Below are 27,790 nucleotides of genomic sequence, written 5' to 3' on the forward strand. Positions count from 1 at the left end.
TAATCACTGCTCTCTCCCAGGTAGGTATAAAGTGTAAATGGTCAAACTGGTAAACCATAAAATGAACTAAACACACAAATGGGAAAAAAGTTAACAGTGCTTCATTTCCTCTCCAATCAAATCAATAGTGACCTTTTTAAGGAAGGGACAATAGCAAGCAAGACAGACACGTCAGTATGAAAGTCTATGACGTTCCTACCTACAAAATGCTAGAAGAACTTAAACTTTGAACCCATAATTATACTGCATTTAATTAGATTAAACAAAGACACTAGAAATATAAACTCAAAAGCTAAGTACAAACTGGCAGACTCTTTCTATGACAGGTTATTTTCATTGATAGGGAATTGGTAAATATTTTAAAGTTCACAAGGAGAATTTTGTTGTTTAATATATAATTTTTATGCAGTATTGAAGAGGCATAGTAATGGAGGCATCGCAACAAAAAGTTCGGTGAGAACAATACATTACTCCCTAACAATGCACCTGTAATAGTCTCTAGCTACTTTTTATTATAATTAAATTCTCTTATTCAACAAAGACACTTGTGCATACAAAAACTCACTAATTTCATGAAGAAAAGATCTTTCTCTTACACAGACTCTAAGATGTCCAAGATTAGCTAAATTTCTTGAAAGAATCATGTCACCGAAACCAAAGTGCATTATTGTTTACAAGACATCTGGTATGAGAATGTTGGTCAATTCTGAAGCAATTATAATTTGTTAATGTTGAGACTGATTTACGTTAGATTGATCTCACTTTCTAAATGATATCGTGATATTCATTTGCTGTTGCTGATTGTTAATGTTGACTTTAAAGCACAATCTTTAACACTTTTCCTACCTTCTGGCATTAGATTAAATCACCAAGGGTTAACCCACAACCTCACTGACTCTGTTGCTGCCTTGCATGGATGGACCCTACCTTTGTGGTTCACAAGGTAGGCCGAGAGTTGAAGGTAAACTCGGGTAACAGAACTTCCATTTCTTAATCAAAGTATTTTTCAAATTCCAGGACAGAATGTTGTCATCTTTTGACACTAGTTATTATCACAAGCTTAGAACGAAACGCAACCAAGGTGTTTCACATGGTGGCGGCCATGACTCAGCAGCACAGGGACAGCTGCTCTCTGCACGTCTCTACCTTTGACCCCCCTGAACTCTGCATAATTCATAACGGGAAAATAACATTTGACCTTTGTGAATTAAGAGTATTTTTCTTGCTAAAGTTGATATGTGGTTTTTAAAACATTATGAAATTGGAAGACACTAAAGCACTGTTTTTAATACCATAGAGAAATTATTAAAACATTATAGATTCAGAGAATAGTTATCAAATCTTTCTGAAAATTTCATTTATGATTTTATGGCCACAACCCACAACTCTCTCTCACCTCAAAACTTCTTCAAAATTCCACACCAAAATCTCTGGCTCCTGTCCTGATATTTTCTTTGAATCTCAGACACCTGTTTCTGGCATCACCTGAATAATTCCCAAGCATCTCGAACCCAAAACTTTCAAAATGGAATTACTTATTTTTACCAGACCTCCCCCTCATGGTCTTATAACTGACAACACTGCTCATCAAACACTAGAAAGTTACCCTCAACTCACTTCCCCCCCCCTAAGCATCTCAGTAAGTCTGTTGTAATGTAGTCTCTTTTTTTTGTTTTTCAATCCCTACTACTGCTGCCTTCCACTACAGCCTTAGTTAATTCAAATTGGATTACTGTAATAGTCTCCAGTTTAAAATGCTACTAATTCACCCTTATGAGGGTTAGTTACCTATTCAAAACAGAAATCCAAGCATATCATTGTCCAATTAAGAATCTCCAACAGAAAATATTTTCTGATGATTTTTCATCATTTACCATGTTATGTTCAAATTCCTTAATCATATCTCATGGGGCCTTTCCTGAGCTTGCCATTCACTCACCCTTGATTAATAGATACATTTCAAACTCTAACCAAGACAACCTAGACACCTTGCAAAATAGCATGAGCCTTTTAAATATACATATACATATATATCATATATACATATATAATCCTAAGCATTTGCATATTTATGTCTGCTTATTTAGCTTTAATTTCAACTTCAGAAGCCTTAAATTCATTAATTTGCTAAAACTACAAAATTAAGATAAAAAATGAAAGACACAAAATGAGAAATGAAAAAAAGGTGAAATAACTGATAAAATAAAAATAAAGCAAGGGAATAAAACGTGTAAAAAAGAACACAGTGAAGTTCTAGAGGCCATGCCACTACCTGAACAGATAAATTTGTTTTTAATTTCCTTCATGTTCACATCTTTAAGCTTGGATTTCAAGAGATATGTGATGTATGGACTCGAAGGAAAAGTTTATTTTTTTTCTGTCTTAAAAAGATAAAGAGCATGTATAAAATTAAGGGAGGGCATAAAAAAATTCTTAGCCTATATCTAAATAGACTGGTGTCACAGTTGTTCTATATGACCAAGAAAGTATTTTATATTATGTTTTAGAAGCTTTAACAGTAATCTTCACAAGAAAGGCCTTCATTTTCCAGATAGGCACAATATTTCTGAAACCAAAATATGTGAATGGCATGAAACCACAAGACTTTAATTAGAAAATATTTGTAAATATTGAACAATTTCTTAATTTATTTGTTGTCTTATAAATCTGCCTTTTATGTACCACACTATTTTCCTCCCAGATTTCTGGCAACACTAATATAATAATTTAATATTCATATTTATGGTGCAGAAACTCAAAACACAACACTAAAAACATAACTCTCCCGGTATGCTAATGAGGAACCAATTCCTTATTTAGTTTTATCCCTAGTAAAATCCAGAAGTTTAGTTTTGGCTGGGTGGCTCAGTTGGCTGGGTGGCTCAGTTGGCTGGAGCATTGTCCCATACACCAAAAGGCTGCAGGTTCGATTCCCAGACAGAGCACATAACTAGGTTATGGGTTCCTTCCCCAGTCAGGGCATGTACAGGAGGAAACCCATCAATCCGTGTTTCTCTCCCACATCCATGTTTCTCTCTCCCTCCCTCCTTCCTTTTCTATTTCTCTCTCTCTCTCTCTTCTTTCCGCACCCCCCTCTCTCTCCTCCTCTCTGTCTCTCTCTCTCCCCTTTCCTCTTTCTCTAAAATCATAAACATATCCTTAGGTGAGGATTTCTTTTAAAGTTTCAGTTCTAGGATATGCCTGTTTTTCTTAGTCCACTGGAAAGATGCTTAAATAGAAGCACTTCACACCATGAGCAAACTGTGAAATATAGCTGAAAAGTAAATTGTTACAGCTGCCAGTCTTGAGTCTGCTTTTGATGGTGTTTGTCTCACATAAACAAACACATCTGTTTGTGACACTGGAGTCAAACAAATACTGCTGCTAAGTAGGACTGGGCTGTCTAGGCTCAGGAAAACCACCTATAGTTTCCTGCAGCCACTGCAGAGCTGGGCCTGGAAAGTTGAGCACTACGACCTTTCTACGCACTGACTGCAAGTGCCAATTCGATTTCTCTTTCCCACATTTGACCTGGGACATCTGGTCAAGGACATTCATTGAAATGGCCAAGGACATTTATTGAATTCCTACTAACTTCTATGTAGTTTATGATTTCTACATCATTTAACTTTAATCGTTCAATGTCCTTTCCTTAAATCCTCATCTTGTCGGTCAGTGTTAGGCTTCCTGACTGGCAAGTGAGAAAACTGAAGCTCGAATGGGTTTGTGCAGCTCTCCTTAGGATAAAAGGGCGGTGTAGTAGTTGAGTAGCAGTGGTAAGTGGAGTCGTCAGGAGCGTAGAATTTGGAATTGGGAATTAAGAATTTTACTTAATTGAGTAAACTCCTCCTCATTTAACACCTGTTGCCGTGGGCAATTTGTTTGATTTCTCGGTAACTCAGTACCCCTCCTTTGTAAAATGGAAATGGGACTCTTGAGGATTAAGTAAAATAAGAAATGTACTCAGGTTACTGCCTGGCATACTGTAAGTACACAAGCACACACAAAATGATGCTGGAAAAAAGAATAGGAAAAACCATTCCATAATAGTACAAATTTTGTAATGGGCACTGATAGCTGAGTAAAGTGAGTAGTAGATATATTCCAAGAAGAGTCAAAAATAAGAGGGTCAAGAACTGAAGGATTATGAGGAATTGTTAGTGAAGATGAGAAAAAAAAAACACAACAAAGCAAAACAGGAGTTACCAAGATACCTAATATCCAGAGTTAAATTTTAAAATATTTCTCCTACAATTTACTCACCAAGATTTAGAACAGGCTGAAAAATGATTTCCAAAAAAAAGATATCTCTCTATTCTTGTGACTTGTCAGAGACTTCTGAGTGTCTTGTTAGAGCACACTGGCTAACAAGGTCAGTGCTCACATGAGACTTAACTCATTTAAAGGAACCTTAATTTTCAATAACATGTCACAGTTAGTGGACTAGAAATGCTCCTATCATTTCAATATTGAAACCCCAACATTACGAAAGGTGTGCATGGCTCCTTTTAACTGTATTACTTGAAAATGATTTAGAGTATAGTAACGATGATCCTAGGCTTCTGTTCTATTTTGAAAATACAACAGTACTCTAAACTCCAAATTCGTCACACTACAATGGAAACAAGAAGTTTTTCTGGTTTATCAGCCATATACGAGTGAAGATAAACGTTCATTTCAAATACACTATACCTCAAGTGCCAATCGCAGTGCTTGCTGATGCAATCGTAGGTTGAAGCAAAGAAAAAGGGCATGGACCATGCATATTGTTGAGATCACTCAGAAAGGGTACAGTAAGCTTTGCCTATTGCTTAAACCTGGTGTACCACATTTGTTTCTTACACACATTTAAATAAGCATACTATTTGCAAAGCAGTGCAACTGCTGCCCTAAGGAAGTCATAAAGGCAAAGAATCAAATTTCATAGAAGAAAAAGGACAAAGCCAGATCTTCAAAAGAGAGAGCTCTAGAAAAAATTGAAAATGGCACTGTTTCCCTTGCCTTCCCATGTCCCTCACCTGAATCTTAGCACTGAAGGTTACAAAGGAAGAAGTAAAGTTTTGAGACCTCCAAGAACTTGAGCTAATAGAATTTAAAACTGAGTGATTATAGTATACTTAAAATTATCATTCCAAAGCAAAAATAATGAGATTTATTAAAGAATTTCCTTCTTTCACATAATGTCATTAGCTTGAAATGACACAAGGTTGTGAGTAAATAGTTCAAATCATCCTGGACAGGCACCAAGGGAGGGGTAGAAGGGTGGCAATGGAACATCGCTGTAAGTCCACTGATAGGCTCAGTTATGAATCGGCATACAACCCCAGAAATGTCAAGGCACGCCCCACTTTTTCAACATACAGTGGATGTCATGCAGCAAACCACCATTTAAAATACAGGAATCATTGTTACATATTATATAGAAACTCTATACCTTCTCCTCTGAATTAGAAAGAAATGATACCCTTTTTTCCTGATTTAGGCAATAGATCACTTCATAAGATTTTGATAAGACATTAAACATTACCAAAAGAAACAAAAATATTTGAGCTCTGCCACAGCTGACTTCTTACCTTAAATGTAGGTATCCTGGAACAAGAGTCCCATCACTTTCCCTACCTATTAATTACCTGTTTAAAAAAAACATTATTTCCCACACTGGATTAGAGTGAATACACGAAAATGAGCAGAGTGACACATCTACCCCACAAGGAACTTGCACATCACAGAAAGTGCCAGTCTGATAAATAACAAGTCCTTCCTATGGCGTATGAGGATGCCAACATATGAAAGTACCTTTTCTGCTATGAAAAAAAATTAAAAAGAAAAGTTCTGAAGATATCAAAAAGAATGGCAAACTACCTGGATAGAAGGAGGCATCCAGGTGGGTAATTGAGACTGGGTGATGAGGTTTATTCCGAAGGGCATGTGAAGGAAAACAGACCCCACCCAGAACTGGGTATAAAAACTGGGAAGTTTTGTTACAAACTCTGCCTATAGAAGGCTTTATCTACTCTACAAATAATGTTTAAGTCCCAATCATACATCCACATAAATGCTTTTAAAAATATTTAATCAATTAGAAGTTATAACTCTTAACAACAGGAATGGTTTACTCTATCAGTACTAATAATATTGTCAGGTGGTACTGTAAGACAGGCGTGGAAGGTGCACTGGAATCTGCCAAGATGGGACTGGATTACAATGGATCATAAACCAGTTGTGCTTACGTATTACTTTCTCCCCACTGATAACCACTGATCTAAAGGCACGAATGTTTAATGTATTAACACTGTAATTACTTCAAATTTTATCTTAGCAAAATTTGACATTATCTGTATGGTTTGTTGTGTGGTAAGAGTTCCTTTGATGATAATAAACTTAAGATTTTTAAAAATACACAGTAAGAAGATTTAAGGAATAAAAAGAAAGAGAATATACTTTTGTACTTGGAAGAGCATACAATTAGGTGCCTATCAAAAAATTAAAGAGATAATGAAAATTAATCGAGTGCTAATGGATGTAAAACTTAATGTCACTTCTGTATTTCCTACAAAGAAATAAATTACAACCAGCTTGTTCTATATCTTTAATGTAAAAATGTTTCTAAAAATCTTAGAACTATAAACATTATTGAAGTTTTCCTATAAAACTACTAAATTGATATAGATACACAGAATACATATATATGTCTTAAATATTTTTGAGGAAGTATTATTTCTAAATGATTTATAGTCTTCAAACTACAATGTAGATTAGAGTCATTGGTTAATTACTCTCTGAAGAGGAAAATACAGGAGACAAAAGTTCTAGGAGGAGATTACTTGGCTTCTGTTTCCCCCAGTTGCCATGCGCCAGCTGTGTAACTGTGGGGAAGTTATGTTCTGATTCTCAGTGCCCTTGTCTTCTTTAAAAGTAGGCAGGACCTACCTGTTACAACTATTACAGAGAGTTAAAGATATAACATTCAAAGGTACTTATTTGTGCAAAATAAAAATCATTAATATTGGTAACTATAATTCTTATTATCATTGATGATGTTTTAGACTGCAAGTGTAGCCCTCACTGGTGTAGCTCAGTGGACTGAGTATGGGCTGTGAACCAAGGGATCACTGGTTCTATTCCCAGTCAGGGCACATGCCTGGGTTGCAGGCCAGGTCCCCAGTGAGGGCCACATAAGGGGCAACCATACATCAATGTTTCTCTCCCTCTTTTCCCTCTCTCTAAAAATAAAATAAAACCTTTAAAAAATAAAAAAAAAATTTAACTGCAAGTGTACATATTCTAATTTTTGGTCTGTCTACTCAATTCAAATTTTAGGTACTTCAAAACTTATATAACTGGTTACTTTTCACAATTAATCTGATAGACCATAATAATAATTGAAATAGACATAAAATATCATTTCTTATAAAATTATATATATATGAATGTCCACAAAGTTTAAATATTTGTACTTAACCTACTACAAAAGCATGGGATAAATTCAGGAATTAAAGACAATTTATATTATACTTAAGCACTAATATTAAATATATTTTTATTTCTATGTAAAAATCTGAAACATGTATTTATGTTAATGTTTTAATTTCTTGGTCATGATCAAATGCTCTAAAATTAAGAATTTCACAAGCATATTTTAATATATTGCCCTGGCCATGTGATTCATTGTTTGGAGCAGCGCCCAGTAGACTAAAAAGTCACGGGTCCAATTCCAGTTAGGGCACATGCCCAGGCTGTGAGTTCAATTCCATGGTCAGGCATGTATAAGAAGACTGCCAATCAATGTTTCTCTTTCATGCCTATGTTTCTCTTTCTCACCTATATTTGTCTTTCTCTCTTTCTCTTTCCCTTTCTTTCCCTCTCCCTTCTGCTATCACTAAAAAACAATAAAAAAGTGTTCTTAAGCAAGGATTTAAAAATATCTATTTTAATATAATTCAATAATATACAAATTTTTATACAGAGTCAAATATACTTATAATCAGTGTCTACTGTGTGCCTTTAGAAAGTACTTGGTAGTTTTAACAAGAATAAATACAAGATAACACTTTATAATAATCCCAGGGAGGTAACTTAATCTCCAAACATTAAATTCATTCCAGTTTTAAAATTAATTGGTAAATTCAAGATATAGCCAGACCATCTTCTATTAGCCAGCATTTCAATAGTTACATTTAAAACTGTTAACAGCAGACCACAAATATTTCAAAACTCTAGATACATAAAGGAAAATGCAGCAAAAGAAATCCACCTGGATTTCCCCTCCTCTGGTGAATTTCAGACATGAGATGCTTTTGTAGACAAATGCCAAAGAGAAAATCAATCAGATACAATTTCAACAACCTACTAAATTTCACAATATAACAAGGGAGAAACAATGTGTGTTTCATAATTTACAAAAATGTCAAGATATTGTCATAAATCTATGGACAATGGCAGGACAATAGTATTCTGAAATAAGGAACATTATATTATATTGATGAGTTCACAAAATATTTGGCAGACAGCAAAGTTCATGTTAAGATGCTTGAATGCTTATCCTAAATTTATTTTCAAAACAGGAGACTACAGGAAATAACCCCTTTCAGGATTTTAAGATGCTTGGTAGAGAATAATTATAAATTATGTATTTAATTTAATAAGATCCTTAGGGACTTAACCATAATAGAATTTTCTTCTAGCTACCTTAAAAAGAAGTCAAAGATTCAATAACACTCGATTTAAACTTCTATACAATCTCCTGCTTTCATCAAGAATTACATTAGCAGTTACTATATTGAATGCCATTCTCCTCAAAATAAAATAAGTTTTTTTTTTAATATGCTATGGCTATATTTTATCCTTTCTTGCTTTTCAAAGATTTTAACCATTCTTAATATTTTTAAAAATAATACCAATAAAATTTTAATAAATATTATATTTATAAAAAGATGTAACTTAGAAGAATTTAAGATTCTTCTTTCTGATTGTTATGATCTCAGTGTTATTTTCTTAGAAAGAAGAGAAAAGGATGATAGCAAGAACCAAAGTTGATTTTATTCATGCTTTTGTACGCTGTTCTGGTAAAAGGAGTTTAAAAATGAAATTCAGCAAGAACATTTAAGAGGTAGTCTCTTAGCAACTTTGAAGTATATAATTGTACACCTTAAACTTACATAATGTTATATGTAGATTTTATCTCAATTTTAAAAAGTAATTGGGAAGTCTAAACAAATAACAGCCCTTGAAAAGCATCTTACCATTTCTTAAGTGCCTTCAAGTAACTATTATCACATTCCTATCCTCACCTTTTTTTAAGTAAATAGAAAAGTTCTCTTTATTATTTCCATTTTATTTGAGAATATGGAGGTTCCAGTTACCAATTCAACATTCCCCAGCTAGTAAGTAATATAGTCAGAACTCGAAGTCAAGTTTTCTGATTGTTCTCATAACTTCAAATTGTCTACGAATCAGCAAATCTGAAATCTACAACTACCATGGTAATGAAATACTTCTCTTCAATAATCATGATAATTTCTTTTTAAAATTACATAATGATATTTTTGTGAGAAACAATTCCCCAAATTGAAATTGTACATAAAGCTTTCAAAATTGAGTTTTCATATCTGTACTGAGAGTTAAATTTTCTTTCTAACCTAACAAAAGTGAACTAAAGAAGACAAAAATATTTCAGTTGATTCAACACAGTCACAACTGCTTGACTCAACACAGCCATGCCTCTGAGATCTGAAAACACTCATTTCAACACTTGACAGCATACTAACAATCTCAATATTGTGGACTCCTGTTCAGTTTTCAGTGGGCAAGAGACCATGCCTTTAAACAAGCTGGTGAATTGATTGGTCTTTGGTAGAATCTTAGTTTAAGACTCTTTAAGGCACTGATTTATGCACAATTGATCTGATCAGCCATGCAGTCAATGTGATTTATTAGCTAAGATGGCCAAAACCCTTTTTTCTCTTTTTCCATGCAGCAGTAATTCACCTCATTAGAGGTGAAATCATTGGAGGAAGCTACTGAGAAATAAGAAGTTGAACCTGCTGGCCTGACTCCCTATTCCCCCAACCGATGGATAAACCAAACACTAACAGCTGGACACTAAGGCTAGAGGTGTCATGTGCATGTGCAGAAGCCAGCGTGCTCACACTGTGGCTAGAGATGGATGGGGTAGATTAAAGGGATTCTAATATTCCTCCACTCTGAAACATTTCCGGACAGCAAGCTCATTCGTTTAGCTTCATGAGAAACTCATTCATTTAGTTTCTAGCACATATTTTTTTTCCTTATTTAACCACAGTAAGACAAATGACTTGTATTACTTTGTAATTATGGTGTTTAGCTAAATGTAAGAACAGCAATGTGTGTAACAAGGGTTGGTTGGCAACCTATAGTGTACAAATGGATGCATGCACTTGCACGCACTCACACACACACTCCCAATGTTACAAAAAAATCCAGTTCTGCATAGCTCGAACACATTCCCCTATAGGCAAAATAGATACAGGAATGTGCCGAACACTTGTATTTTCTAGAATATTTGGGGGGATGTCTATAGCGTTTATATGGTATAAATGCTCCATTCCTCTTTCTAAGGTCTATCTACCAGAAAGCTTATTTATCCTAAGTCTCTACTGACTGTTAATTGACTCCTTAAAATGTATTGACAAATAGTTGAAGGAAGAAATGTAGCAGGATAGGTAAGGTATGGCTATTGCATGTGATTCTACTGTAGAATATTCACTCAATACCTCCTCTTCTTTCCATTCCATCTGCTGCTGAGAGCTCAAAGCCAGGAACCTTAACTCTAATAGTGTCAACCATACATTTCCCTTTGACTTAATAGAAACTCTACACATCACAGTGATTTCAGGGGATGTGACCCATAAACACCCCCTGAAATCACTGTGGTTTTTATCTGTCCCCCATATCTTATCCTTCTCTGAAAGAATAAACACTCTGCCACTTCTCTGCCTGCTCCCCACCCACACTATGAAACAGACAAATAAATATGCAATATTCTACGACTAGAGTTGACAACCTCACATTAGAATGATTATATGAACACAAAAATGTTGAAGGGTAGAACATTATTTCACCATATATGAGCTATATAAATTATGAATAGTTTGATTGAAAAATCCAAATTAAGCCCAGTTATGTAATTTCTATTCTAAAGTATACCATGATGCATAACTTTCTTTTACTCTGACAAATGATTCCTTTATCATATGATGAATGAATGCATAATGTTTAGGCTGAACATTGTTTCAATAAAACAAGCCTTAAATTATAACAAAGAACAAGATAATCCATAAAATATATGAATGTTTTTATAACTCTCCCAAGAGGCATGGCATCACCTGTTCTTATTACTGTGTCAGAAATGCCAAAATGCCAACAACTTTAACTACTGAACTGGTTCAAAAGAAATACAATGTGTGTTTATTTGTGTATTTGTGCTGTGATGTGTGTTTGTTTGTATATTTGCAACCACATATTCAAAACAAGAAGTTTTTACTGAAAGGATGTCAGGTGAAAATTGTGAAATTTAAAAATAATATCAATAAGGAAAAATATAATCTGGGTTCTGGAGTTCTTATTCTCATCAGATCTTTGCTATTAACTAAACATTGTGTTTAAGCTCCCCTATTAATGCAAGTAGTTCTGACTTATATTTTTGTTTCAAAACTTTCTCTGAATTAATATTTTGATAACTACCTATTAAAAAGTAAAAACTCCAGGCGTATAATATTTAAAAATTTAAGTTTTAATTTATATTACACTTGGTGTATTAAGATAGAATTAGTATGATTCAATTTGCTTATATATGTCAAATTTTCCAAATAAAACTCTGCCTATGTTATTAATGGCTTAAAAGAATCTTTTCTTTTAGTTCATTGTATTTTCTTTGTACTAGTTTTATAAATAGAAGAAGGCACTCTGGGGAAAATATACAGTGGCTTTCTGATTGTTGATACCATTCACTCTTTGGACTTGTGAATCACAAAGCACCCCCAGCTCAGCAAATCCCAGCATAGCACATGCCACGTCATGTCTTATTGCTTTAACATAGTCCTCACGTTCTACCCCCACCGATGAAGCTACACAGCTCGATATTGAAGAGTACAGCAACAATAGACATCATAATCCGTGGAATACAATCCTTCCAGTAAACACATGTTGTTACTATTTAAAGAATACAAATTTATCTCAGTGTATGACCACTGAGGATACATATTTTAGTTGGAGACCCAAAATGTTCTTAGAATATTGCCTCATGTAATTTTGTTCCAAAGTGGATAAGCAGTCTAGTAAAACTCTCAGCAGGCTTTTGCATTGGTTTAACCAGAGTGTACAATCTCTGCCTAGTTAAACTCCACATTTACATGGCCAGAGTGCCAATGAGTATGTTTCATCAGACATTCCTGGAAGCTGCCTGGCCAATAGGAGTGGTTTGAAATGGTTCCCTAATCACTGTTGAAATCACTGATAGTACTGTCTGTCCACACTATGACAGACAAAAGCTGAAATGTATTAAACATAGCAATCCATCATCCCGCAGATGGAAAGCAGGAGCCAGACGAGTTCAGAGGCAGTGACTACCCGCTGCTTAACAAAGGCCGGAGTCCTAACAGTTCAGTCCCTTCCTAGCTCCTCTCCGCCACCCTCCATCTAAGATGAATGAGTGTAATCAATGAGGGAGAAAGCCTGCTGAGGACCTAAAATTCAAACATTGTTACATTTAAAGTGCTGTTTTTTTTCTTCCCAGTCAAAATTGTTGCTTAAACAGTTTTTTCCAAATATAAAGAAATAGGCATTTAAGTAAATGATAGAATGAATACATTAATAAAGTGTAGATTTCAGAAAGCACATTCTTAGAAAATGCTGTGCTGGTTTAGTGTTAAGTTCAGAGTGCTAGCTTTGAAATAAAGCTAAAATAATCAGAGGGAGAGAGAAATGGAACAATTGTAATAACATAATCAATAAAATATACTTTAAAAAAAGAAATAAAGCTAAAACACCAACTCTGAGGAACTTTTTTTAAAGTCAATTAAGAGTAAGTTTACATTGTTTGAAGCAACTTAATAGTGATGTTCTATTGACCAGGGGATTATTATTTTTAAATAAGCACCAAATAGAAATGAAATGTTATTTGCTAAAGTTCAATTCATTTTGCATACTTGTTTCTAATAAGGACATATGAGTCACAAAATAGCCAGAGGGACGGAAAAACCCTCAACTGCTAACAGCACATTAACAAAGTATAGAGAGGAAAGACACTTTTCTTTGGGTTGCAGCCTTGTCATTTCCAATTTTCTGCTCTTTGGACATGCTTGTATTCAAATTCTGGAACATCCATTCAGCATATCAATCCTAATTAGACAATCTAGGTCTGGAAAGGATGAGAGCTGGGTCATTTGCATAATTTAATCATAAATACTCAGTGATACATATTTCCAAATGCATTTGTACAATTATCTTTTCATCCTTGGGGCAATGGTATTAATATGATTAGGCAATATTTCTGGAAGAAAACAGACAAGTATGCACTCTTTTTAACTGCAGCTTAGGGCGATATGAAAAATTAATTAATTTCTGAAGAAAATCAATTTCTCTACGTGACCACATTAGACATTGCTAAACCAAGACTCAGAAACCTCTCTCAATCACTACATTTTTATCAGGCCCTTCTAAATTCTGATTAGTATGTGAACTATTCAATAGAAAAACTAGTAATATATCAAAAGCATCTTAAATTTTGAAGAGATCTTTCTGTCTACTTATCATTTTGGATATGCCACCCTGCTTTACTTTAATGCATTGTTATTTAACCAGTCAATGAGATTTTGGTGTGAACTCATCTTGAGTGATCTTTTATTAATGTACATTAAGCAATTTCAAGGACAATAGGATAAGGTTACTTTTAAAATGCTTTCTCAAGAAATAGATTTGTATTCATCTAAAATCATCTTAATTCACACTAGACTGTTTATGAAAAAATTAGATAAACCACGGTGTCCCTAAGAGTATCACTGTTATAAGAAAAACATTGTAGCATACTTAGTAGAGATATAAGAACCCAGGTGGCTAATCTGATTTTTTTTAAATGAGATTCGGCTTTGTATGTTGGTTAGTACAAAAGAAAGTAGTCACATTTATGAGTTTTAATGTACTATTCTTTTCTTTTCAATCAAATGAAAAAGTAGAAATTACTGCATGAAAATATTCAATATTCATTTAATTTGCATAAAGGTGCTTGAACAAATTTTTGATTCTAACAAGCTCATTTTTCATGCGTTTTGTCTTTCATCCTAATCTAGCATCTGTCATTCCTTTTTGAAGTTATTATCGGCCCAATTCCCTCTTGGACATGGTTGCTGGGTGACCGGTATCTTAGCACCCACTCTGACAGGAACAGATGTGAATCTGATCAAGAGATTTCCCAAGAGTACCTGAAATCACAAACAACTTTTGTGAAAAACAAACAGCATCCCTGTCATGGGCCCTTATTTATCCCACACCCCAAAAGAGAAAGTAAAGATGTTTATTCCATTTTAATTTTATTTCCTAAACTTGAAATAAAATACCTTGAGAAAAATAAATTATATTTTTGCACTGTTGAATTTGGGGAACTCATCGACATCACCAGCTCAAAAATGCAGTTTGTTCTTTTTTTAGCTAAAAGTTTATAGGTAAATCTCATCATAAAGTATTTACATTGCATGTGTAATTACACTAGAGTTTCAACAAAAAAAGAGGATTATTATGAGGATAATTCGGATGATAAAGATATTTGAGAAGATGAAATTTAGCTTGGTGTCTGAAGGTTTCCTATTTAAGTGTGATTTAGAATTCTGTGCAACATGAAAGATTATTCTACTTACAGAAAACTATCTAAAATATAAAAGTTCCATCTCTCCTTTCATATATTTTATAATTTTATAGCAAATTTTTTAAGGTGATTTTTTTGAGTCCATGTGGTATACCATCAATCATTATTAGAAATAGAGCCACGGAGTGCCACTGAAAGGCACAAAAGGTCACAGAAACTTCATATTTTCACCATTACAAAAGTCAAAATAGGTTGCCTTTCCTGAACTAGAGTCTTTTTAAGGACAGCATAATGTGCTTGAGTCATGTGACCTAACTCCTTTCCTTCCTCCCTCACAGTCAAAGAAAATGAAAAGCACCAGCGTTTAGATCACCATGAAACGAGGAGAGGCAAATTTTCAAAGTAAATGAAATATTTAATCAAATATTGGTATTTTATAAATATGGCATCAAAGAGATCTTAGGAAACATCCAAATAATCACTTTAATTTTTGAACTTCATTCAAATAATGAGTGTTGATGCAAGGTAGAAAACTATTAGCTTATTGTGAAAGAATTTTTTTGCCACCTGACAGCCAATACAAAAAAATAAACACATGTTTAAAACACTAAATATTTTCTCCTTGATGATCATGACTTACAGTAATAAGAAAAGTGGAAGCTCATTGAAAATGTCAATGCTTTAGCTCCATTCCAAGAACTGATTCATTATAACCATTTTTACCAGGAATTTTTATGCTTGGTTCTTATAGGAAAATTACCAATTATTCAAATGATTTTATCCACATTAAGTGAAAAAGAAGTGAAAGGTCTTTGAAATTCTTTTTAATTTTTAATTGGAAAAAGAACTTGTTACCCTCAATTCCAAAGTCCAACCGTGGAATTACTCAGCCATTGTCACTGTTACAGCGGATATTCGAGTGGGGACATGTATGCATGTGTGTTGCTGTGCCATTTATAAGGTGTTTTTGTTGACGTAGATTGAAAGCAAGTCATTCTATATGGAGAAGTAGGTTCTGTCATCTAATGGTGGTCATTGAATACCTTTAGTTATAAACAAAAAGATATTATAACCCTACCTTTTTACATTATTCATTCATGTATATGCATGATATAATATTTTGATATTCCAGCAATTAAGCCAATTTACATGCATAAATTCCTCTTTATTTTGAAGATATGATTAACTTCAGTTTTCCAACTTAGTTCAGTCCACATAACTAAAGTGAACCCAACTGAAATAAAAATAGGTTTTATTTATCTGCTTTATCAATGACCATCTTTATTTGTTACTGTTAGTGACAAAAGGAAAGAAAACCCCTTCAGGTAGCCTAACTAAAAATAAAATAATAAATACGGTCATTTTAAATGTTTTAAAAATAAAAATTAAGTATATTCATATAAAAACGCTTATTCTGAAACGTTATCACAAGAACAATGCTTTAAAAAAATTTTCTTCCCATATTTGGGGCTGATTCTTCGGGGAAGATAAATTAATTTTTAAAAGTACAAACTCGATGTGTTCATATACAAGTAAGCAAATTTATGCTTAAACTCCTTACATCTAGGATGTATATTTAAAAGCTCAATATTTTGTTTTACAAAGTAAATGGAGACAATTGTACTTGAACAATTAACAATAAAAAATTAAAAAGTAACATGTTAGTAACATGTGAAAAGTTAGTAATGTGAAAACTTGAAGTAATACTTTGATGGCATTTTGGTTTAACTGTGAAATGTCATTCATGAATAATATTTTTAAAATTTTCTAGGAATATCTACTTGTGAAATTTGGTAGCCAAACAGGTGTTAACAGAAAGAAAAATCAAATTTCACCCAGAAGGTTGCAATATTAAGGTTTGAATTGGGATCAGTTCATTCCTTTCCCCTGGGGTAACTTGTATAAATGTAATTCTATGGTTTCATAAAAGCAGGTCAAGTTTCTATCCCTGGAGGTCTTTTCGCAATTTGAAGCATGAACACACTCTTCCTGGCTACGAGTTCAAATCTGCATGTACTGTCAATGGTTTAAAGAAAAAAGTGAGTGAACAGTAGACATATATTCATCTCTGATTATAATGTGCACTTGTCAGAGGGTTCTGAGATGGTAAGAATAAAAAGGCCTCAGAGCTCAAAAGTCAGAAAATATTTTGAAACCATTTCTAGTTACTTTATATTTTTCTTTTTAAATATATGCATAAGTTGATGATGCAAAAATAATGTGAAATATATGCTTCCTTTTACGTAGCTATCTAAAGGCAAAGATGAATTTCTTACTGTATTTCATTTTACATTAATAATACACAAGTTTTTTTCAATTCCACAAGTTTTAAATGAGGCTGAAACTTTTAAGTAGTTTTGTAAGCTTCTTTCTACTTTGCAAAAAAAAAAAATGCATACCTGCTTGCATTTTTACCAATGATGTAATGACTTGACAAATGCCATGAAATGATTGAAAAAATAATTGATTTCAATTTAACTGGACCTGTACCAGGTGTTTTCAAAGACAATTACAGCCCACTACAAGAAGTGGTAACACACATCTCCTTATGTAGACCTGCAGATTAACCCACTGACCTCATTCCTAGCTCATCTTATTGATGGCAAAGCTTTTAGAAGAGCAATCATCTTTTTAGGTTATGAAATTGTTTTTATATCATTTATCCACCAATTTAAAAGATATGCTTGCTCTAAAGTGCAAGCAGCAATGAAATAAACCACTAAAAGAAATGGAGCAATGACATTAAGCACATTAAATGCCATTCAATAATGTACAAATTCTAGTACCTAAGAGCTTAATATATATTTCACACAAATAAAATAATTTTCAGACATAAGTATTTTCCATAGAGAATTAAAAGTACATTTTAGTTATCATAAAAAATAAAGATCTAAGAAAATTAAGAAAAGTTTTAAATCATTGTCCTACTAAACTTATAACATTGTATGTTATTATATTTTAAAATATTTAAATGTAAATTACTTCTTTCACCATAGAATTAATTTTAAATATATTCTACATTGCCAATTAATCAAGTAGAATCAAGTAGTAACAATTACATGTTACTTTATATTTCAGTAAATTACAGAAAGTAAAGTTAAAGCTAATGTTATTTAAGTTATTTTCCTAGAGCCAGCCTTACATCCTATAAGCCCCTGTGTGTGTGACCTCTGGGTGTGTGAGTGTGTGTGTACACACACACACAGACATGTATAAAGGCTTTTCTTACAAAGATATAATTGTTTTAGCATACCTACATAGACTATATGGGCTAAGGTCATTATAAACAAAAACGGCCACCACAAAGATCTCTAAAATACTGATAAATATTTTACACTTGTTGCACACACAAGAACATCCACCCTAGTACAAATGTGTGACAATTAAAAGTGCCCAAGTTATTCATTTAAAATCCAAAGGTACTATTAAAATAGAGACTGCCTAACTCAAGAAATAAGTATCATTTCTAAGAATTAAGCTAAAGAAAATGCATATATCTTAAATATAAAGTAGAAATATGTTGAATATATCAGTATATTTTAGCAGAGTTATGATGGGTTCAAAGATTTGTTATACCTTCAGAGATATGCAAAGTTCATACTTAAGTAAAGTGTCTTTGGAACGTAAGAATATAAACAACAGCAATTTACTGTTGCCATTAATACAATTCCACAATATTATCAGTTTAATATTTTAACAAAATAACTCATCTGTTTGATATAGTCTAAAGATATTTTTTCATTATCTTTACTTAAAAAGTAACTAGTATTCCCTAACCTGAGTAAGTGGGTATTTACTGCAAGTGTTTCTGTGTGCTCCCATAAAATAACACCTTTTAAAATAGTACTCTTTCTTTTCGGATATATTTTGTTTGTCCTTGAAGAAAAGTCCTATTTTCCTGTTGTGACGGAAAGGGTAATCTAATTATTTAGGAACTTTTGATATAATACAAACAAAAAGATACTACACTGTCAGTTTTTCATATTTTGTTTACCCCTCCATTTATATGAAGAAAAACATTCCTCAATTCTTCAGTGTTACTAACCAAAAATACCTATTTTGTTGTCTATTTCAATATCGCTTTGTAAAAATCATGCTTGAAAAGCATATACAATTTTGTGTCAAACATGTATACTACCTTCACATCCACTGCAAGATTATTATATGTCTACTTACACTTAAATTAAATTCATATTCTACAAATCACACGAAATAGTTTTGACACTAGAACTACATATTGTATCGCTGGTATTGTATTCATATTATTGAATAATATGTTTTAGGTGCTTCAATTAAGCTCTTTGTTTTTTAATTATTACTCTCTAAAACTTTATTTTAAAAAAACAACTGGCTATTCAGAGTGCTGCTGTGCAGCATAGTTTTGGACGCTTCAACAAACTTCTAAGTACAAGAATATAGGACCAATTAAATAACGACAGTGAGTTTTCCAGTTTAGTAAGCTGTCTTTGACAACTTTCACTCAAGTAAAGAACATTAAAATATGCAAGAGAATCCCAGTTTGGTACACTGGATCAAATCCAACCTGATTTGAATCAGAAAGCAACAGGGCCACACCTTAACAAAATTCAGTCATTGGCCATTTCAAAGTACAATTTAGAAAAATCTACATATGAATATTTTAATGGATGAATTAGAATCCTCTTATAAAGTAAACCCAAATCAGAATACACAAGAAATTTAAAATGCACTTGTTCGAGTTCTCTGATTTTGCAGTAAGTGGTGATTGGGTCATTCTCTATATATGATTATATTACATATTATGACATTAATCTGCTATATTATTCCACTAATTTTAATTCCATCATTAATTTGAAAAAATGAGCTTTCATTGATTGATTGCTTAATTGATTAATTTATACTGGATAGAAAATTCTGTTCATAGTCATGAGCACATTTAGATATAAAGTAAATCATGCAGTGTAATAGACACACTCTTAAAAGATTCTCAGAACCTTCACAAAGTAAATAGGTGCATCAGAATGAAGCGATGCACCAGTTAATCTAATAACAATGAATCACTAGGCCAAACAGAAATATACCACCTTTGCTGTTCTTGTTTTCCTTAAGAAATAATTTGGTAAACTATTACACTATTCTTATAAAAGTATTTCCTATACTGTGGCATATACTAAAAAGCAAATGTCAGCAATTAAAGGTAAAAGACAGCTACTGTAGCAAAAAACTACTTTTGACTGGAAATGCCTCTGGCAAATCAAGAAGAAGTAAAGCAAAGGCACTTGAGCACAATGTAGGCTCAGAGAGCCTCTGCTATTCCTGAGACATACCTGTGCAGATCTGAGCCTTTCGATATCACACTTATCTGAACCCCGTCAGGTGGGCTGTTAATTCAGGGATTGCTTTATGAAAAATAACACTGACCATAGAAAATATAATGGAAAAGAGGCTCCTTAATGCAGTCTCAAAGTCTGAAACACAAATGTAAATATACGTTTAATGTATTCTTAGCTAGAACTTTTATACTGCAGCCTTTAGGCAACAATATAAATATGTATGTAATTCATGTATGTATAACTAACCAATCACAATGCAGTAACTTAGTAGGTAAGAGAATGACACATTCTTAGGCACTTGCTAAAGGTGATCCTAGTCTTGAAGAGTTCAAACATAAAATAATAAATAATAATAATTACATACTTAAATACCCAAATACTTAACAGCCTATTTCTAAAGTTACATAAATTGATGTAACTTTTCTTTTGGTAAACACTCTGAAAATAAAATCCTTGAAAAATGAAATTCAGGCAACATTAACATTTTTAGAAAACCAACTAACAAAAACCATAAAATCAAAATGTTTACTGAAATCTAGAAGACTCACCTGTACCTGTTTAGAAAGCATACTTCAAATGGATTTCTTCAAAGTATCAATAGACAGTTTACAACCTGTGAGCTTCATTTCTTACTATATCTTGCAATATATGTGTTGTCTGCTTCTAATACAATGCAATTTAGATGATAATTTTACTTGATTAGCAAAGGCAACTGTATGAAACAATTGAGTAGAAAAACTTGAAAATATAAAATAATACTAATGGATAGACAAAACACAAATTGTTACTAAAATAACAACTATTTGGTTCCACATTAAGCTAAGTTAAAAGTCCTACTTACATTTCAAAAACAAAAAACATCAAATGAAAAACAATAAAGCATGTTATGTTTTCATATGCTGGTGAATCACACATGGTAAATCACCAAAGAGAAGGGCGATTTATGCTCAAATCCAGCCAAGACTTTAATCAATATTAAGTGACACACCTCAGAATGTTGGGGGAGGTTGTAAGGAAAAAACAGAGTGGCTAATATTCATCTCAATAGTTCATATGCAACTTATGTGAAGTGTAGTTGATTAAACAAAAAAAAACAGCAGATTCAGACTAATAAAATAAAGAGTTAAGAATTGTGTATTAAATACAAATACAAAAAAATTGTAGGGAAGTTCTAAAAAGAAGCTTGTTATGTAGTTTATTCTATATAAATATTTGAAGCTTCAGCAAATAAAACATCAGATGTGCAAATCGAATTAAATGTCTCAGAACATTAACTAATAATCTGTGAAGTTCAGAAAGTAAACCATTTTCCTAATGATGTGCACTTTCCACAGTAATGACTATAATATTACTGGAGATTATCTCCAAGAAAAACAACAGGTTTGAAAGATATTATCCAAATAACTCAAGAATTTTGCAATATAATGTGACTGAACAAGGTAAATCCTAGGTTGTAATTTTCTTTGATTTTATTTATATATTAGTTATTAAATTATAATTTACTAACATTTTTAAAGTATACAGAAATAAGTGGTGGAACCAAACTTAAACTTTTATATTTAGACCTTAGTCCTCTAATTATGCCATGTTCTTTCTGAAATGTTATTAAAAGAAACATGAGGCTTCACAGGAGCCATTAGTCGACTGTAATAGAAAAACTTCAAAAGCATAGTTTCTCTTTTTTCATTTGAAGTAATTTTTTAATTTCTCTGTGCCAAGTATCATAATTATCTGTTAGAAGTAAATTCTGTATTAGTGTTGAAACTTTCTGTGTCAATGCCTAAGTTTAAAAGTCCATGCCATGGAAAAGCACACCATGGGGGAAAGGCTCAATAACTGTTCCGTGTGCCATCTTTATTAAAACTCCTGATTGTAAAAAAAGACAGAGCCAAGAATTGGAAAATATTTTATACTTCTTATGCTAAAATTGCGTCCACATATGACTACTAAACAAAAAAAAAGACTTGCAAATCTTCCCATTTGCTGTCTATGGATGGTATTAACTGTAAGGACAAAAGAATACTGTTTGTGAATATATGTATATGCATATAAGATTAACTGTCTGATAAGATTAACTGGAATCTATTCAAGTTAGGAACTCCACAAATCTAGGGCTACATAGTACCCAAATTACAATCTGGTTTGAAAGATCCTGAGACAAAATCATCTCCTGGCAATACTCAAAAAATAAGCATTTCAGATAAAACAAAAAAGAGTCACTTCTGATTACCTGAATTCACATAAAATTGCATCCTAACCCAAATCTACAAACAAAAGATTGACTCATACAGAGACTTGACTATGAACATAATTACTTTTCTTTTTGTGTTGTTGTTTAATGGTTAGCAGTTAATTAAGTGACCTCTGTTGCAGCAGCCAAGTTCATGCAACTAATGTTTAGTTTAAAAATAATAATTGAAGGAAGCTGATCAAGGTCAGCCCTAGTACTTTGACAACTTTTCAGTATATTTCCTTCCATTTTCTTTCATATTTAGAGACCCTCACTTTTAGCTTTGCTATCAAGCAGGTGATAGTCTCATGTCCTTGTGGTAATGACAGAAGGCTTCAACAATTACTCTAGTTTTCATAGACAGCATACTGATGCAATAGCCCCAAGCAAATTAATCCCACTCTGAGGTTTGTTACAAACTTACTGAGCCACTTTGAACAAGTTTTTGAGCCTTTCTTTTAACATCATTTCTGTTCCTCAGATTCCCTGGTATGGAAATGCTATCAAGACATATAATTAGATATATGTTCTATAAAAAGCTGAAAGTGCTAAGATTGGATGCTTCTTACACACTATGTATATATTGTTTTATGAGGTTTGCCTTTTTGCACAGTTTCTCTTATTCTCTGCATAAATCATTTCTTTAGATAGTCTCGTAAGTAGACAGGCGAGAAAGAAAACAGAATGAAAGAAATCAATATATCTAAGTGAATGAAACAAGATCCTAAATGCAATGGCATAAACTGCATTTGAATGACAAAAACTAATTTTGTTTTTTAAATTCTAGATGCAAAATATTTTAGGTATTGCTTTTAAAGTTAAGATATAAGACAATAACACTTGTAGTTATCATGCAAATGAATAGTGCATTACACCGTAAACAGTATATTTTGATGAGAGAGGGTTCAATGACAAGTTTCTCATTTTCTCAGTCACTGGCAGAGTTGGGAAAACCTAGGTAGACATCTGCAGCTGCACGTCCTCGAAGGTTAACGGCTGTGGTGTTTGCCTGTATGTGGGTATTAGCAACTCTTGTAGTTGAAAAAAGATAAAAGATCAAAATGCCGTGGTAAATCAACAAACTTACCACATATAACTTAAAAATAACCTGAAATAGAGTTTTAGAGCAATGTATTTATCGCGAAGACCAGATAATTGAAATATCAGTAGAGTATTGATATATTCGAAGGGATAAACAGTTCTCCTGAATTTAACTTATCTTGGTTCTAAAAGTTTATGAAAGTCCAGGAAGGAATTTTTAACCTCAGAAAAAAAATTAAGAAATTTTGCAGATAACTTTAAGAATATACTCCAGTCATATGGGGAGAACAATTTCAAAGTCTAAGCAAAAATTTCTGGGGAAAAAAAACAGCAAGGGAATAATTGTAAGAAGTGTAACACTACCTGATTTTCATTGATTATAACGCTGCAGTCTTTGAAGGAAGTTTTCTCTACCAATTTGTTTGTGTGTTATTTGAAATGGCCATTAGTTATCGAGTACAGAGGATTCCAGAGCGGAGTGGTTTGATTTCTAAAGAGAAAAACAGCAGCGCTTCGCAGTTTACTGGATAGATACTCTTATAACAATCATATCTAACTGGCTTCAGATTTCAACTAGCATTCCTTATAACAACTCTGTAACAGTTGTTTGCCCTGAATCGAATAGGATCTTTGGCAAACATGTTATCTTCTGTGCGTCCGAGGGCTCCAATTATCTTCTTAAATGACATTTAGTAATCAAGATTCCCCCCAAATCTTTACTGCCATCTGTCCATGCTTTTGGACACGCGTGCGTGTCTGTACCCGCGCGCGCTCTTAAGAGTCACCCCAAAATAGTAGAAATAAAGATTCAAAACACAGACACACACCCATTCCCCCATGCAAATCATGGCAAATAAACACGAAAAGTTTCTGGCGAGGTAAAGATGGGACATTTGCTAAGTTGGATTTGGTCTTTTTCATTACAGCCTTCCGCGGACACCAGCCAGGTGTCTTCTACCAAGGAAGAAATCGCTGAGAGCTTTTCCACCTCGGTTTCCTCCTGGTCACTACCTACTCTTCTTTCCCTCGCACCTCAGTTTCCTTAAGTCTGTAAGGGACGCACGCACAGCCTAAAAGAGTAAAACTCCGCTCCTTCTCCTGGATTTTAAACTTATTGGGAGGATATGGAAGACTCCGCGCAAATTCTGCGCAGTTCTCACGCTCTTGCTTCTGGTCTCTAACTTTCCCTGCTCGCTTTCTCCCGGCACTAAACTTTTCCCTCTGCAGCGCACGGTGAGGACAAAGCGGAACTGTGAGAGTGGGTGAAATGACCATTTCTACCCCGAAATTGACAAGTTACCCCACTCCCGCCCCCTCTCGGTAGATCCTCCCCCACTGAACGTTCATTAGCATAAAACTGGTCTGGCCGGGCTCTCGTCCCGCGGTCTCCAGGGTTCGCGCGTTTTGCCGGGATGGCGAACCTACAGCACTGGCTTCTGTATTGAGATCCAAAGAGCATCCCAGTGCAAAGCCTGCACCTGCTCAATGCGTGAGCTACTGACCTTACATGTAAAAGAAAAAGAAAGAAAGGAAAGAAACAAAGCAAAGAGAAGCTTGTCGAGGTAGAGCGAGAGAGGGAGCTGCGATCTTCCTTCCCCACGTCTCCAGTTCAGCAACCCGGAGTCACGGGCACCCGATCGCCTCCCCCTACAGAAGAAAATATGCTGGTCCCCTCGCATCTGCCCCGGGGCAAACGTACTCCTTTATCTACTTTGCACATGCACACGCTCACACGCGGACACACGCACACACGCGCGCACACACAGACCCCTCCCCTCGGCGGGCTTCCCGTCAAGGTTTCGGGGCTGAACTTGCTGTGAGTCCCTCGGGATTACCCCGGGCCTCTCGGCCTCCGAAGCGTGCCCCTCCCGACCTCTAAGGGGCCCACGCCCGAGACTACCTCCCTGGCCCCTCACCCGAAGTGAGTCTTCCAGCTTCCCGAACCCTGCCCGGCAGGGTCACGACCTCCCTCCGTCCCCGGGACACCGCTCGGCGCCACGAACCAGCCCCGCTAGCGTCCCGAGGCTCGCAGTGGAATGGGGGTCCGAGGAAGCACACACCGAGGGCAGCCGCGCGGAGAGGGGACCCCAGACGCTGGGGCACCCAAGGAGGGGCAGTGACTCCTGGAAAGGAGTCCTCCTCCTTCCCGTCCACTCCGCCCCGAGGCTGGGGGTTCCCACGTCCCCCAGCAGCCAAGTCCCTGCGGGCAAGCAGGCCAGGGGCGGACCGGGCGGAAGAGCGAGATCTGGGCTGGGTGAGGTGGCAACTTCTCAGAGGGCCGGGAGCGGCCAGCCGGCCCGCGGGACCCGGAGCGGAGGGCCGCGCTCCTCCGGGCGCGCGGCTCGCGGGCGCGCAGAGCGAGCGGCGTGGAGAAGGGAGCGAGGGAAGGGTGAGTAGGCGGGTGGGAAGGGACCCCGAGTGGCGGAGGCTGCCCCCAACTCTTTACCTTGCGTTGGTGCAGTCATTGTAGAGGGTCTCGAAGTCCTTCCTGGAGATGAGTTTGCAGCGGTTCACTCCGGGCTGGATGGCGCCCAGTCCCCTCAGGATGCGAACCTGTTCCACATTGCACACCACGGGCGTGATCTCCAGCCGCTTCAGCTTGGTGTAGACTGTGTGCAAGCCCCCCACCAAGTGCTTCAGGAACAGGTCGAAAGCCTGGGGCAGGCAGATCAGCTCGCAGCCCTCCACGGTGAAGGAAGCCACTTTGGCCCCCCTCAGATCCACCATTTTGCACTCATTATTCTGGGGGGTGTTTTCCACTGGGGACGGGGTCGAGTACACGGGTTTCCCGGGGAGGGGGCCGCAGCTGCTGCTGCTGCTACTGCTGCTGCTGCTGCTGCTACTGCTGCTGCTGCTACTGCTGCTGCCGCTGCAGCCGCTGCCGGAGCTCGCGTGGATGGGGGTGCTGGAGGCGCCGCCGCCGCAGCCAGCGCTAACGCCGCCGCCGCCGCCGCTCCCGCCGCCGCCGCCGCCGCCGCTCCCGGTCGCCAGGCTGGGGTTGCAGTTGCCGCCGCCGCCGCCGCCACCGCCTCCGCCGCCTCCGTTGCCAGCGCTGCCGCCGCCAGCGCTGCCGCCGCCGCCGCCGCCGCCGCCGGTGGAGGGAACTGTGGCCGCCGCCGCTGCCGAAGCGATGGACTCCGGCCGGAACAGAGTTGGCCCTGAGGACGCCGGGGGCCCGATGGACGGAGCCGGAGACGAGGTTGCCGAGGAGGTGGAGGTGGTGGTGCCGGAGGAGGAAGCAGACGTGGAGATCGGGGGCTGAGGGGGCACCAGCTGGGTCGGAGGGATCAAAGCCGCCGGCACTGCCATGGTCACATATAAGGGGAAACAGGAGGAGGAGAAGCGAGGGGGAAAGTTGCCACACACCCCAGGGAGGGCGAGGGGGAGACGGGAGAGCAGGAGCGAAGGGGCAGCAACAACAACAACTCCGGGCGAGAGCGAGAAGGGGAGAAGAGGAGGCGAGGGTAGGAGAGCGCGAGCGCAGGAGGGGCGAGCGCGAGAGGCGCTCTGGGCAGAAACGCACAAAAGTGTCCCGCAAGTCGGAACGCGCGTCCGCGCCGGGGGCTGGGATCGGGGGCTGCTTCGGGGCGGGGGGTGGCGGGAGGGTCGGCTGTTGTTGTGTGGGTCCCGCTCTAGCACAAAGTTAAGGATGAAGGTGAAAAGGAGGAGGTTTGAAGGACTTGGGTTCTCCCTGGCAAGTACATTGATCAAAGATTGAGAGGGGAATGACAGAGAGAAAATGAGCTGAAAAGTGCAGGCTGCCGGCTGGACGAGTTGTTGTTGTCACACGGTGCAGAGGGGAGGAGCTCCGGAAACTTGAAATACCCTTTGAAGCCGCAAAAACCTCACTCACTAGTATTAACCCAAATTATCCAACCAGGAACTCGGAGCCGAGACTCCGAGAGCGCGAGGCACTGGAGAGAAAGCGAGGGAGCGCGGGGAGGAGGAGGGAAGGGGCGTGGGGGGCGCGGGGGAAGGGGGGGGGAGAAACTGTGGGAGGGACGGAGAGCACCAGCCAGAGACACTGAAGTGGCGATCGGAAAAGGGGAGATTATCTACTTCTCTTCCACTACCGTTAGATTGTGCGTCTAATATTCCATGTCGTCCGCGGTGACTCGTATTGTTTTCCAAAACCTACTAAGCACCCGCCTGCCAACTTAAAGAGGAGCCGGAGCGCTTCGAGCTGCCCTTCAGGGATTTAGGATGCATCTCTGCTCGTTGTTGGCAATCAGATATGAATGAAAACACATCCCCTCACTTTATGATTGTAAAGAAATTATCCTGAAGAAAATTCACATGGAAGCAAAGCGTATGTTGTATGCATCTGATTGCTTTTATCTCTCAAATTATTTATTGGGATAAAGAGAGTGA

The 27,790-nt window shown here is 36.6% G+C and overlaps 1 protein-coding gene across 1 annotated transcript in view; it reads right to left on the minus strand.

Moving 5' to 3' along the window:
* Positions 1 to 27,000, minus strand: part of DACH1 (dachshund family transcription factor 1) — a 397,049-nt gene extending 370,049 nt beyond the window's left edge. The window contains exon 1 of the mRNA XM_045839183.1: positions 25,866 to 27,000. Within this exon, the coding sequence (XP_045695139.1) occupies positions 25,866 to 26,728 (863 nt within the window). The 5' untranslated portion in view covers positions 26,729 to 27,000. The remainder of the gene's footprint in view (positions 1 to 25,865) is intronic.
* Positions 27,001 to 27,790: the final 790 nt, after the last annotated feature.

This window comes from Phyllostomus hastatus, unplaced genomic scaffold, assembly GCF_019186645.2.
Source record: "Phyllostomus hastatus isolate PE091 unplaced genomic scaffold, TTU_PhHast_1.1 phas_contig_29, whole genome shotgun sequence".
In the NCBI taxonomy this organism is placed as follows: domain Eukaryota; kingdom Metazoa; phylum Chordata; class Mammalia; order Chiroptera; family Phyllostomidae; genus Phyllostomus; species Phyllostomus hastatus.